Genomic DNA, 14,072 nt, shown 5'->3' on the forward strand with positions numbered 1-14,072 from the left:
CAAGTAGGCTTTTTTTTTTTTTTTTTTTTTTTTTTTTTTTTTTTGAGAGACAGAATCTTGTCATTTCACCCCGACTGGAGTGTCTGGGCATGATCATAGCTTACTGCAAGCTCAAACTCCAAGGCTCAGGCAATCCCCCCACCTCAGCCTCCTTAGTAGCTAGGACTGCAGGCGCACACAACTTCACTTGGCTAATTTTTAAATTTTTTTTTTTGAGACGGAGTCTCGCTCTGTCACCCAGGCTAGAGTGCAGTGGTGCAATCTCGGCTCACTGCAAGCTCCGCCTCCCGGGTTCACGCCATTCTCCTGCCTCAGCCTCTCCGAGTAGCTGGGACTACAGGCGCCCGCCACCACGCCCGGCTAATTTTTTGTATTTTTTAGTAGATACGGGGTTTCACTGTGTTAGCCAGGATGGCCTCGATCTCCTGACCTCGTGATCTGCCCGCCTCGGCCTCCCAAAATGCTGGGACTACAAGCGTGAGCCACCGCGCCCGGCCAAATTTTTTTTTGTAAAGACACGGTCTTGTTATGTTGCTCAGCCTGGTCTCCAACTCCTGGCTTCAAGTTATCTCCTGCCTCAGCCTCCCAAATTGCTGGAATTATAGGCATGAGACACTGCACCCGGGTCATACTCAGCAGTTTTAGACAAATAACTTAAAATTTCCGAATTTCAGTTTACTTATAATACTATCTAATTTACAGTATTAGTGGGGGATCACATACAATGAATCAAAATATTTACTAGAATCCCTGGGTCATAAATAGGACTTATTAAATATTAACCATAAATGTCAGGTATTAAAACTATACGCAGTGAGAAGTTCATCAACTGATTCATAACATAGTCTAGATAAAGTCAGAGGCACATGACAGGCAGAATTTTCAAAGTAAATATAACTTGTGATTTTGCACATGATTAAATAGCAGAAAATCCTTTAAAATAACATTTAAAGAAATATCAGATGCAGAAATAACTCTATTCATGATTCTCAATGGGACACGATTAAGACTTAATTTTGAATTAGTGGTAATAACTGTTCCTGATCTGAACACATAACTGTTTTTGTCTGCTTTTGAATTAGTGAAATTCTTTCATCATCCTAGTTATATTTGTTTAAAAAATAAGAATCCTCAATTGAAAATCATTTTACCATTTTCTTAGAATTAATGGTTTCATTGAATTTTACATGGAGTTTATGATCATGTTAATGAGTTAACTTCTTAAGTAAATATGATTTACTGCTACTTGGGAATGTAATAAATCTTTGCCTGCAGTAAAAGGTAACAAAATTCAGTGTGATAAATACTGCACATGTGTGCATCATTTGTAGGGCAGTTGATTAAGTGTGCTCTAGGTCTTGGATATACTTAGAACACAGAGACACTATCTATTTGGTTGCCAGAAGGGTACCAGTCATGCCCTACCTTCAACTTCTCTTGGGCACCCTACAGACAGAAAAGCACAGACATTTGTGGTTAACAATTTTATTGCTAAGTTCCAGAGGGAAGTTTTGAAAGGCTTTATTTTACTTAAAAGGTCTTTAATGGAAGCAGTTATCAGTTTATGTTCTAGTCTTACAAATACACATGTAATTATTGAAAATCTCTGCTTAATTGCAACTTCATTAGAAACATACTTAAATATATGAAATATGCTTGCTATATATAAAAACATCCACCCATACTTGTGTACAGTGTACAGTAAACCTTATTTTTGAATCAAAACAATAGAGAAAGAAAGAGGGAAAATAAAATATGAGCTCAAGTATTTCATATATTGATTCCGAGTTTTATACCAGTTTGCCACTATGTACTTAACCTTTGTATTTTGGAAAATTTAAAACACATAAAAAAAATAGATAGCCTAATGTAATAACCACCCATATAGCCATCTCCCAATCTCAGCAGCTACTAATATTTTATTGTTTAATGTCTTCCTACCATTATTATTATTATTATTTTGATAGAGTAATATTAAGGCAAATTCCAGACATTATATTGTTTCTTTTATAAACTCTTCATAATCAATCACTATCAATGATAAATTTATTTTAACAAAACACAATTCTATTATTATTTCTAACAAACAATAATTTTAAAATATCATTTAAAAGCCAGCCCACACTCTTATTATCTACAATTATCTCAAAATTTTAGTATCTTTTTATGATACTGAAGAAAAGAACAAACCAACAAAATTTTAGGTCACCTTTAGAGGTTTTTAGGTCACCAGCTCATTCTGTAAATTGATATTCAAATCAAATATGTATATTGCATTTCCTGTAAGAACTGTATTTCAGGCCACTCAATAATTAATGGAGGGAAGTTCTTCACATATGTTCTTTAAAACCACTTGGCAAAAGAGAAATAATCTCTTTTGTCTATCATTTTAATATCTATCCACAGTACATTTAAATTGAATGCTGATATAATCGTTTTATCAATAAACACAAATATAATTTTACACAATTATTTTTGATAATAATTTTGAAATGTTAATATATGTTGGTTTTATTTTTTTCATATATACATATATGAATTCCTTTGCCTTCTCTACTTTTGGTCAACATATATTGGCTTTTTTTTTTTTTTTGAGACAGGGTCTCATTCTGTCACCCAGGCTGTAGTGCTGTGGTGCCATCTCGGCTCACTGCAATTTCCGCCTCCTGGGTTCAAGCGATTCTAGTGCCTCAGCTTCCTGAGTAGCTGGGATTACAGGCGGGTGTCACCACAGCTGTCTCATTTTTTTGTATTTTTAGTAGAAACAGGGTTTCACCATGTTGGCCAGGCTGGTCTCGAACTCCTGACCTCAAATGATCTGCCCTCCTCAGCCTCCCAAAGTGCTGTGATTAAAGATGTGAGCCATGGCACCTGGCCTAGATGTTGGCTTTTTAATTCATTGATTAGATGAGGATGAGATAGGATGGAGAACAGTAAGAAAGTAGTTAATTTGCAAAGTTGTACAGCTGTCATGAGATTTTTTTTCTTGTTGCTGAGGCAAAAAGAAAATAGAGGAGTTGTGCTTTTGAGGAAAAAAAATATCAAGAAAATCATTGGGAGTCTTTGATCCTAGATGTTAAATATATTCAGTCAACCCGGTTGGGAAGAAGAAAGAGAAGTGAAAGGGGAGGGAATATAAAGAGGAGAGATTCCGTAACATGTTTGTTGAGCAGAACTCAGAGAAACCCAGAGGATAAAGATTAGAAAGTCCTTGAGGCTAGATTACATCGTAGAGTCCAGGGAGTCAGGAAGATCCCCAAGAGTAATGATCCATGCTGTCCATCTAGACATGGGAGTCCAAAGATAAACTCACCGAAACCTATTTACCTTCCCTATGGCATGAGGTATCTGCAATTTCCCAAAGAGTCCAGGAGGACTGGAATGAAGGCAGTCTCATTTGAGACCCCTCTGGGCAGATGAGACAATGGACATATAAGCAGACCGATGACCCAGAGTTGAGAATATTGCACTTCCTTTTGATGAAAACGATCCTCTGGAATTGAGGTAAAAAAGAACTGAAGTGTCTGTCATACCAATACAATGGGGATTAGACATTTTTAAAAAATGGAAGGAAAAGAAATGAAAGCTCTATTTCCAGCACACAAAAATTAGTGACATATGAGTCATACCTTATGTAGTAGAGACTGCTTTAGATTTACGTAAACATCATTTATACAAAAACTATCAATTATTGCTTAATTTGCAAACAATTTGTTTTTGGCATTGCATGTAAAGACTTTCATCATTTACTTATTGTTTTAATCAAGAGTTAGATACAACATAAAATCAATAATGCTAATAACCCAAAAGTATGAACTTGGGGATAAAGAATAATATTGTAGATCAGTATTATTAGATCAAATGCCACTGTGTGTGTGTGTGTGTGTGTGTTTAGAAGCAATAACCTATATTGAAGACTGAAGTTTACAAAAATGTCTCCACATGATACTACCATTTATATTAATTTCTTTGAAAAAATACCTACTGGAAATAGTTACTATAGAAATTAGTACTAGCTCTCAATGACTTTTTTTTATATGAACCATATTTGAAAAAATAGAAATCTAGATAAATACAATCTAAATTACTTAGTACTAATACAGATAATACTGACATCCAATAGAAACCTATTTTACCTGCTATAAAATCACAACTCTTCAGGAACTATCAAAGCCCAGTCAAAAAATTCTATTGAATTCAAAGGGGACAATAGAGAACTAAATAGCAAGATTATTGCTAGAAATGATTACTTCATCAATATCACTGTATCTCACTTCACAAATTTCTCAAAGTTGATTACCAAAAATGTGACTGCAAAATTTAAAGGTAATATGTAATCATTCTATCCTAATATGAATGAACATTCAGTCTGACTCTCTTAATATTTCTAGGCCATTCTAATTAATTCTGCTCTAGACATTTACAAAGGAGGTTTAAATTTTATGTCCCATTAAACATCAAGAGAACTGCTGGCCTCTAGGGGCTCTCAGGGCCTCTCGCTTCTCCACTGTTTTCTCCCCTTCCCAATGATGAATAAGGCATTGTCAAAACCTAAGAGCCCTGCTCTTTCCAGTTTAAAGACATTTTATTGATCATTATTCTTGTGAGTGACGTCACTGTGTTGGGTGAATGTTGGACTGCCCAAGGTTGTGCTGTCCATTGGGTCTCTTTTCCCATGTGACTAGATTGGTAAAAACTCTAGAGATTTGTTGAAGCTAGTTTGAAAGGTTTTTGTTCGTTTGCTTTTATTTTCCTGGTTTAGGACCTCTGCTATCTTTTTCCATTTGGCACCTGGCCCATTGCCACTGCCTAGGTCGAAGTCATTGGGTAAATTGTTGTATGTATTGGACATTTTGGCCTAGGGCAGCTTAGTTTAAACATACTTTAAAAGCTAGGAAAAATATGTATTTTTTCTTTTTCCTTTTCTATGACTGGAAAACTCAAATGTGGGCTTTCTTAAGTGTGGGCTTAGGAGAAAGCAGACCCATATTGGTAAAAATTATTTCTAGCCTAAAAAGCAAAGACAAATACAAAACAAAACTTGTCTGTCCATTTGGTCTAGATATTTGGTCTAGATGAACTTACCAACCATCAACAACCTGCTACTTTTATCTCATTCATGTTCTATTTTTTTCTTTCTTGAACATATATTTCTCTTAGAGACTTCAAACTCTTAGACTGTGTTAGGCTCTGATTAAAGTATTTAAAGTATCCCTGAATCTCCTGACAAACAAATAAACAAACAAAAAATGAAATGAAATATTACCACATGATTCTTCTTAACAATAAATTTCTCATAATAACTTTGTACATTTGCCTCTAATTTAGAATTTACTATTTCTAAAAACTAAGCTATAAGACATAAACCAAATTTTTATTATAATACATACTTTTTGAGACACACCTACACTTGAGGAAAAGGTGGTCTTGCTCTGTTTTGCAGGCTGGAGTGCAGTTACATGATTATAGCTCACTGCTGCCCCAGACTCCTGGCCTCAAGTGAACCTCTTGCCTTAGCCTCCCTAGTAACTGGGACTACAAGCATGTGCTTCCATGCCAAGCTATAATACATATTTAAGTGAGACTTTGCACATAAGCCTAAGTTTTACTTTTCTCCAAATACATTTTCAGTAATGCATTATTTCTTATGAGTCAAGAAATTTTTCATTTTTGTGCATATATATTGCTGCTGTGATAGTGAGGGTATATATAACATAATTTTGCAATTTTTCCTGTACTCAGATACTTCTCAGTTGGCCCTGGCTGACAGACAAAAAATTCTATGACAAATAAAATATATAACTCTCATTTTATCCCTATAGCTATTAAACTTGAAAAGCTGCCTTTGCTTTCTAATTGAAATAAATTTTAAAATCTCTAATTCAATTAGTTAAACTAGAAAATTACCCAGATGTTCATTGGTTTCTGAAATCCATTGATTAAATTTACTGTACCCAGATATTCTTGCATATGCATCTGAAATATTTCATTATTCTGGCTAAAAAATTCATGAAACATTGTCTTAATCTTATTCATTGTAAATATTCTACCTAGAATTGCACGTACTACAAATACTTTGAAGATATCTTTGTAAATTAACTTTGGTAAACTCTATAGACAAGTCCTAAAACAATTTGTGCAACTGTTTTTTAAATGGGACTCTTTCTTGTTTGGTTTTGTCTGAGGCCCATAGACAAGAGGAGGCAACCACTTACATACACTGAGAGAAAACGTGGTCAGGAACCAGCTGTGAGACTCATAGTTTTACTCCAACAAGAGATGTTTTAAAATTGGATAGGGCAAAGTTGGAGACTAGGAAAACAGTTTTGAAAGAGCTGTGTGAATTCCACCTACATAAACCTCTTCACAGAAGTCTAGAGAAGGTTGATTCAATGAAACCACTTAGATTCAGTGGTGCTTACAATGGTCAAAACCATGAAATCGAAAGAGGATAGTTCTTGTTCTCCCAAATTCAGTGTAATAATAAGAGGTTGATTCTTTGGGTATGTCCTGTTCTTCTAGATATGTGAAATCAAAAGATGCACTTATGTTTTCTTTATGTGACCAAGGTATAGCACATGAAATAGCAAAAGCCAGAGCTGGCAGGGAGCTTAGACACTCCTGAAAGATTGCCTTGAGTAGAGAAAATTCCTGGCAGAGAGAAGACAAAATGTAACTTTGCATGCCTTATATTTGCCAATGAGAAGAGATTTCCAAAGATGGGGACATGCTGGGGATTGGAAGGAGGCATACCTTAGAAAGAATCTCTCCTTTTTTTGACAAAAAGAAGCAGCTTAAAATGCTGAAAGTCAGAGAACATCAATGCTGTATTACTATCACAGAACTGGTTAAGAAAGCCCTTTTGTATGTTTTACCTCCTCTTGGTATTCCTACTTCCACCATAGAAATGCCAGAGATATTTTCATGTTTGAAACAATAAGAAGCAAAATAGTTAGCAAAGTTAAGAAAAAGTCATCATGCTTCAATTTCCCACTTGATGCAACCAGTCTGGAGCATGTTCAAGATGAGTTAAACAAACAAACAAGCAAAAACATTTTTTTTGCTCTGATTAGTTTAGATGCATTATTATAATTACTATTTTTATTATTTACTTCTTAGAGCAGTTTTAGGATCACAGCAAAATTGAGATAAATATACAGAAATTTCTTTTTTTTTTTTTTTTTTTTTTTTTTTGAGACGGAGTCTCGCTCTGTCGCCCAGACTGGAATGCAGTGGCGCGATCTCGGCTCACTGCAAGCTCTGCCTCCTGGGTTCACGCCATTCTCCTGTCTCAGCCTCTCCGAGTAGCTGGGACTACAGGCGCCCGCCACCACGCCCGGCTAATTTTTTTGTATTTTTAGTAGAGACGGGGTTTCACCGTGGTCTTGATCTCCTGACCTCGTGATCCGCCCGCCTCGGCCTCCCAAAGTGCTGGGATTACAAGCGTGAGCCACCGCGCCCGGCCATATACAGAAATTTCTTACGTATCTCCTGCTCCCACACAGGCATAGCTTTCCCCACTATGAACATACCCCACCAGAAAATAATTTGAATTTAAGTAAAATAGAAATTACGGTCATTAGACTGGGGATAATAATTGATGAAATGGTCCTTTATTTATTTATAAAAGTAAGCTAGTCAGTGTTTTTTATTAGTAAAAGCATTAGCAGTTGCCCAAGATTTCCTCCAAAGGCCTAGGAAAACAACCCCCCCAACAATGCTTATTTGGAGTGGACAATGATTTCTGGAGTGGGGTATGGGTCTGTGGAGAATAAAAGTTTTGGCCAAATATATCTCCCTCAACATATTAGTAAAAAAACAAATTATCCAAGAATTCAAGTAGACAATAAAGGAAATACAACCCCCAAATTCTTATCTCCCCTCTTTACACTTATTTTAATCACGATTTAATCCTTTTTTTTTAAATTTTCTGGTAAAAACAAGAAAATCTGATAGACAAATTCTAAAATATCTTTAACTCTAATATTCTTTATTTGCTTTTGTAAAGCATTCATTGGAAAATCAAATTTCATAGGACATTTATATACGCAAATAGATATTTCTTCTTTTCATTGACTGTATTCTACTTAACTGTATTTTTACAGTCCTAAAATGTGTTCAAATTTTGTAAGGTCTCTGACATCAGAATATCTTGCAACAAATGGCTTTTTTCAGTTATATTTATAGCATTTTTTTTTTCGTTTTTAGTGGTTCATAAAATGAAGACACATCATACAATTTAACAGCCAAAATCATATCAAACATATTAAATGTATATCTCAAAGAACACAACGACAACAACAAAGCCAGCAAAAAAAACAACCAAATGTTCATCCTTGCCCCCTACAATTACTGTTGAAAGCTCAAGTGCACAACAAAACCAGAAGAACTCCAAGTAATCAAAATTTTGAAGGGGACTCACCAGAGTTGGGATCAGAGTTGCCATCTGCTTCGGTCCTCTTGTCCGGAGAGGCCTGGTCATAGAATTCGTCCTGTGGCTGAACCAGAGGAAGAGGGTGTGAGATCAGGGTTCCACTACCCACTGGCTCGTGGTCTCCTAGACCACTGTCACTGCAGCTTTCCTGGGAGCCATCAGGGAGGTGAAACGTAACACGGCGCTGCGACTACAAAGAAGACCACAGGACATGCTGATTAACACTCCTCCCAAATAAAACAGGCCCTAGTGGAACACAAAATCAAAACACTTTCAATAAGTGACACAATGTAAAAGCAAAATAAACCAAACTAGAAACAAAGCTAAGAATAAGTATTAATTATTTGCCATTTACTATGTAATGGCCAACCAGCAAAATACCAAAAAGAATTTCAATCTTGTATAATTCACAACCTTAAAACTAAAGTTGGGGCTTTGAAAAGTGTAACAAGAAAGCCAAAACAAAACTAAACAAAACTTATACATAAGTTTTGTCGACAAAATTATAGAAAAAATTGAAATAAGGTGAAATATGCAAATATGCTTTTGATAAATCTAAATAAATACTTAGAACATGCAATATTTCATTTCTTTTGAATGATCAGACACTGTGCTTACTTGATGTTTTTAGGGTAACATTTGCAGTCAATATATTTCCTACAATACCGCCTGCTTTTTTTTGTTTTGTTTTGTTTTTGTTTTTTGTTTTTTGTTTTTTGAGACAAAGTTTCGCTCTTGTTGCCCAGGCTGGAGTGCAATGGCACGATCTTGGCTCACTGCAACTTCCACCTTCCGGGTTCAAGCGATTCTCCTGTCTCAGCCTTCTGAGTAGCTGGGATTTCAGGCATATGCCACCATGCCTGGCTAATTTTTTGTACTTTTAGTAGAGACGGGGTTTCACCGTGCTGGCCAGGCTGATCTTGAACTCCTGACCTCAGGTGATCCGCCCTCCTCGGCCTCCCAAAGTGCTGGGATTACAGGCATGATCCACCATGCCCAGCCCACCTGCTATTTTTAAAGGACACCGTACCCATGTGACTGTCCCTAAAGCAATACTGAAATAATTAATTAAAATTATTATTCAAAGAGTCTCAGGATCTACTGACTGAACGAGCTGTGCTAAAATTATTATTTTAAATAATGAAGTCCTATACAATTGCTATTGATATACATAAAAAGAAGACTATATTTTAAAAGAGATTAAATTAGAAATTATTCTTGTCCATTGACCCAGATATCACTCTAGTCTTTGGCTACACTGGTAGTAGAATAGAATATCCTAGTTGAAAGGTATTTGGAATATCACTTTGGTATCTATTTGCACAGTGTCACCCTTAGATGTGACCTAAAGTGTATACGTGGTAACTTCAATAAATTGTAATGTTTACCAAAAAAGTTATTTTATAAAAAATAATAAATTTTAATGTTTCCTCGGCACAGATTGGTTTAGTTCTCTTGGAAAATGATCTTTTAGCTGCTATGATCTCTGAGAATATTTATAATTATGTGGGGTGGAGATTTAGGCCTTAGAGAATTGCATGAGAGTAGTACATTTGCTCTATTTGAATAAACCTAGTTTTCTTTCTGCCTAGCAGCCAAAAGACCTTTCAATACCATGCCACATATGACCACTTAAATTCAGAATTAATAAAATGATGAATGTATATATTAAAAAATATATAATATACAAGTATATAATGTATAATATAATTGTTTTCTAGTACCTAAAATTTGTGCTTTTCAAGAGACAATTTATAGATTGTATCCATTTCAAAGAAAAAGGATTGCAGTTAGAAACAAAATAGTATAGATAGGTATACTGAAACTCTATGAATGCATACTTATAGACTGACAACAGAAGACAGCCTATATCCTGTGAGTCACTGATTCAAATCCAACTCAGAGTCATAATGGAGTAGAGATGATATCACTTTACTGCTGTTCAATGATCTGTGTGAAATGAGTTGATAGTTCAGTACATTTTTAATGAACTGATGCCAACATCACATAAACTATAATCATAAATGGTACTAATTGCCTCTATTGTAACACATTTCACCTTCATGCACATGTATCTCAAGAACATCATTCCCTTCTCAAAGGTTTTGAAACGTGCCTAGGTGAGTGCTATAGAAAAGGCAAGCTAAGCTTGAATATTAATATCTGAAATGTATTTCTTCCTGGATAAGAAAGATCATGCTACCATGCTTATTTATTGTAGTGTTTACTCTCATATATATTTAACTCTTCAGGGAAAACCAATAATACAAATATTTGCCATTTATGTTTCAATAGGCCCTCAACCTATCAATATCCTTTTGTGATAAAGACTATACTAGGAACCACACTGCTTATTATGGATGACTGTCAAACATAGCTTTTACGGTGATTGATCTACTAAAAACTCCTAGATTTTAATGTATCTTTGGTATTATCTCTTGAGGAATACGTCTTAACTCTGGTGAGTAAAAAGAAGTCAAGACTTAAGAGAAAAGCAATTAAACGAATGATTCTTGAATCTTTGTAAAGCATTTCTGGAAGTCCCTTAAGCCATTAAGAAGTATATGTTTCATAGACAGAAGTGAAAAAGAAAAAAAAATTCATCTGTGATATTTTTAAACATAGTTAATACTGTTTTAATGATGATATTTCTTCCTCATAATGAATGTTTAAATATGCACTGCAGTTCTTGCAGGTGGTCCTTGGAACAACTTTTTATTGAGCATCTACTATATACCTGGTACAATGATTACACTGAAAAGCAAAACCAAAACATTGTTTTCCAAAACTATTTCAAATATAGCATATTAGAGTCTGTCTCACATACACTACACTATTTTTCTTTAACACTTTATAAGTGAGAATAAGAAAAGTGTAAATTTACTATAAATTATTTGCAATGAGACACTGTAAATTGGAGTGATATAATGTTTAAACTATGGAGGCTTACGAAAATCTTTCTGAATTAATTTGACTCAGAGATATTTAAGACTTAACTGGCAGATTTGTGCACAATTTATCAGTCTGATGGGAGGGAGAGTGGTGATGTGTATGGATTAAGAATCAGTACATGGATATTATGGTATGGAGCAAATTGATGAAACAAACCCATCTTTAATTTATCATCATAATGATTGATGCAAGTAAAAGAATATCTGAACTATCAAGGCAGATGTAAGGAGGTGAACTGAATAAGTTGACATGCAGAAAAACAAAGACCAATAAGGTGTAGGAAACAAGGAATTTGGGTGTGTTTAAGGGCTCAGTAGTACTTGCTCAGGTTGAACTGCAGAACACCAATTTAAAAAGAAGCCAGAACCAGACCTCGTGGCTGTTGAATGAGTTCCTGGCTTTGAGAAATAGAAAATAATACCTTGCCTGTGGAAGTGTTGAAAGGCTAAAAATAGTGTTCCTGGTATGCAATACATGACACATAGTAAATAGTGTTCCTGCTATGCAATACTTGACACATAGGAGATAGTCAATAAAAAGTAGCCATAATTATTGAAATTTAAAACTACATTTTTAAAGCTTATGGTCTATCAATGTTTGGCTGGTTTTAAAGATGTGATTCCCTCATCCCCTACCCCCCCCAAAAAAGTGTTGTTCTTTCACAAGCGAAATATGTGATCCACAGAATTTGGCATTCCTCAACATGCGCCCTATTGATCTTGTCAACTTGGGGCCTTCTCTGAGGTGACGCAGCTCTTGGTGTGGGGTGGGAAATACTAAAAACCGGGAATACGTGTTTTCTCTCTGGAGAAAGTGAAGAGTTGCCCATTATCCTTCCAGTACATCTATAATGGTATACTCAGAGGAAAAAGAGTTTACTTACTGCCTCCAAAAATTTTGAATCTTGATTCATCTTTATGGAAATAAGCTCAGTCTGGGTTATAAATGTAGTCAAATCCTGACTGGCTGAAGAGGGACAACACATATTACAATGAGACTCCTTCAGCCTCTCCAGAGCCGGGCAGTTACATTTTGTTTTCCTAAATCTATTTCTTACCCATTCAATTTTCTCCTTTGGGAAATATTTTTGTTAATATTGCCTCTGTCCAGTTAATTGTTCGCATGTCACATTTGTTTACCTGATTTATCATTGACAGGTTATATCCAGATTTCTGGCTGGCTTGAGAAAGAATAGGATCAAAGAAGTAACTACTAAGGCTTCCATACTTTATTTTCTGTCAAGACTGCCACTATGAATTCTGATTAGGCAAAGTTTGTACCAGAAGTTCTACTCTACACAATTAATAGTGCCATGTGTTCACACGTGGGGGTGTACAGACAGGGTCCTGAAAGTCAGAAGGTGACACACTGGTTGGGTTTGAGAAATATCACCAAGAACCTCTACAATACTTTTTTCTTGCAGCTTAGAAGAAAAACAAAAGAAGGAACATTCAAGATGCCTAATGAAGATATACATGTCCTGCACTGAGCATCGTTCTTCAAGAGTCACTGAAAGAATGAGTCACCTAAGAAATCCCAATCATTGCTTGAATGTTTCTCTTATGTATTTCTTACTGGTATAGAATAGCATTCACAAGTGAATGACTCACATTCAAGCATACTATTTCAGTCTTACGAATTTACAGACATTCCTATGTGCAAGGATTTGGTGGTAAATGTCATTGTTTTCTGCATAAAATAGGCTAAAGGTAAGAAAACAGTAAAATGTCTAATAGATGATTAATAAGTTTTATAATATCCTGTAAAGATTACCCCAGACAGTTGTGGTAAGTATTGACAATACTTAGTTATGTCAATTAATATGTATTAGCATAGAAAATATGTATAATCTATTGTTAAAAATAAAAATCAGGTTAGTAAATATTTTGCTAAATTGAATTGTGTTTTTGTTAATGTGTATGTATATGTGAATCTGCATAAGCTAATTTCCAACCATGCATATACCAAGTGTTTAAAGTAGTATTGTTTGGTCATGTGATTTATGGTATTCAAAAATGTTATTATTTTGAACACACTAAAATTTCCACACATTGTCTTTGTAATAATAAAACATATCCCAATCTTTAATTGTCTATCTTCATCACTTATAGAAAGTTACAGCTTTATCCAGAAGAACAGAAACATTTGATATACGGTATATGGGTTTTCCCTTGAGCTAAGGAATGCCAAACAATCTTCTGATCTCTTCTCTGTTATTCTAACTTCCATTCTTCACTTTCTTTACCTAGTTTTTTAATCATCACAACTAAAGATCCTTGCCTTCTCAAGTAACATGATAACAACATGAATCTAGCACTAAGCCAATTATTACCAACCAAATAAACCAATTATCTAATTAATGACAGACATTTAAAATAATCATTGTTCAATGGAATGTTATACATTGATATTATAAAAATTAAAAAAATTTATTTGTAATTGTTTAAATATGATTTTATGTACAGAAAATTCTTTAAATATCTTCTCATGGAAATATTATACCTAATTTTGATTTAATTCCCTTGCCATGCTTAAGAAATAATATGTCATTTATTTATCTATCATTCTAACTATATATCTATGTATCTATTGCTAAATAAATACACACACACACACACACACACAAACACCCACACCATCCAGAAAGTACTTATGATGAAGTAAAATACAAAACCGTGGTAAAATT

The 14,072-nt window shown here is 34.8% G+C and overlaps 1 protein-coding gene and 1 non-coding gene across 5 annotated transcripts in view; both read right to left on the reverse strand.

Moving 5' to 3' along the window:
- Nucleotides 1-14,072, reverse strand: part of PCDH9 (protocadherin 9) — a 907,898-nt gene that overhangs the window by 316,359 nt on the left and 577,467 nt on the right. For 2 of the 4 annotated variants that reach the window (XM_032150999.2, XM_032150998.2), the window contains one exon: nt 8,423-8,498. In XM_032150999.2, coding sequence (XP_032006890.1) covers nt 8,423-8,498 — 76 coding nt within the window. Of the gene's footprint in view, nt 1-8,422; nt 8,625-14,072 lie in introns of all 4 variants that reach the window. The other 2 variants (XM_032150997.2, XM_032150995.2) reach the window with 1 other exon arrangement.
- LOC116467676 (U7 small nuclear RNA) lies at nt 7,922-7,983 on the reverse strand. The gene has a single exon (XR_004247883.1). It is a non-coding gene; the product is annotated as a U7 small nuclear RNA (small nuclear RNA).

The sequence above is a fragment of the Hylobates moloch genome, unplaced genomic scaffold (genome assembly GCF_009828535.3).
Source record: "Hylobates moloch isolate HMO894 unplaced genomic scaffold, HMol_V3 SCAFFOLD_4, whole genome shotgun sequence".
Lineage (NCBI taxonomy): Eukaryota > Metazoa > Chordata > Mammalia > Primates > Hylobatidae > Hylobates > Hylobates moloch.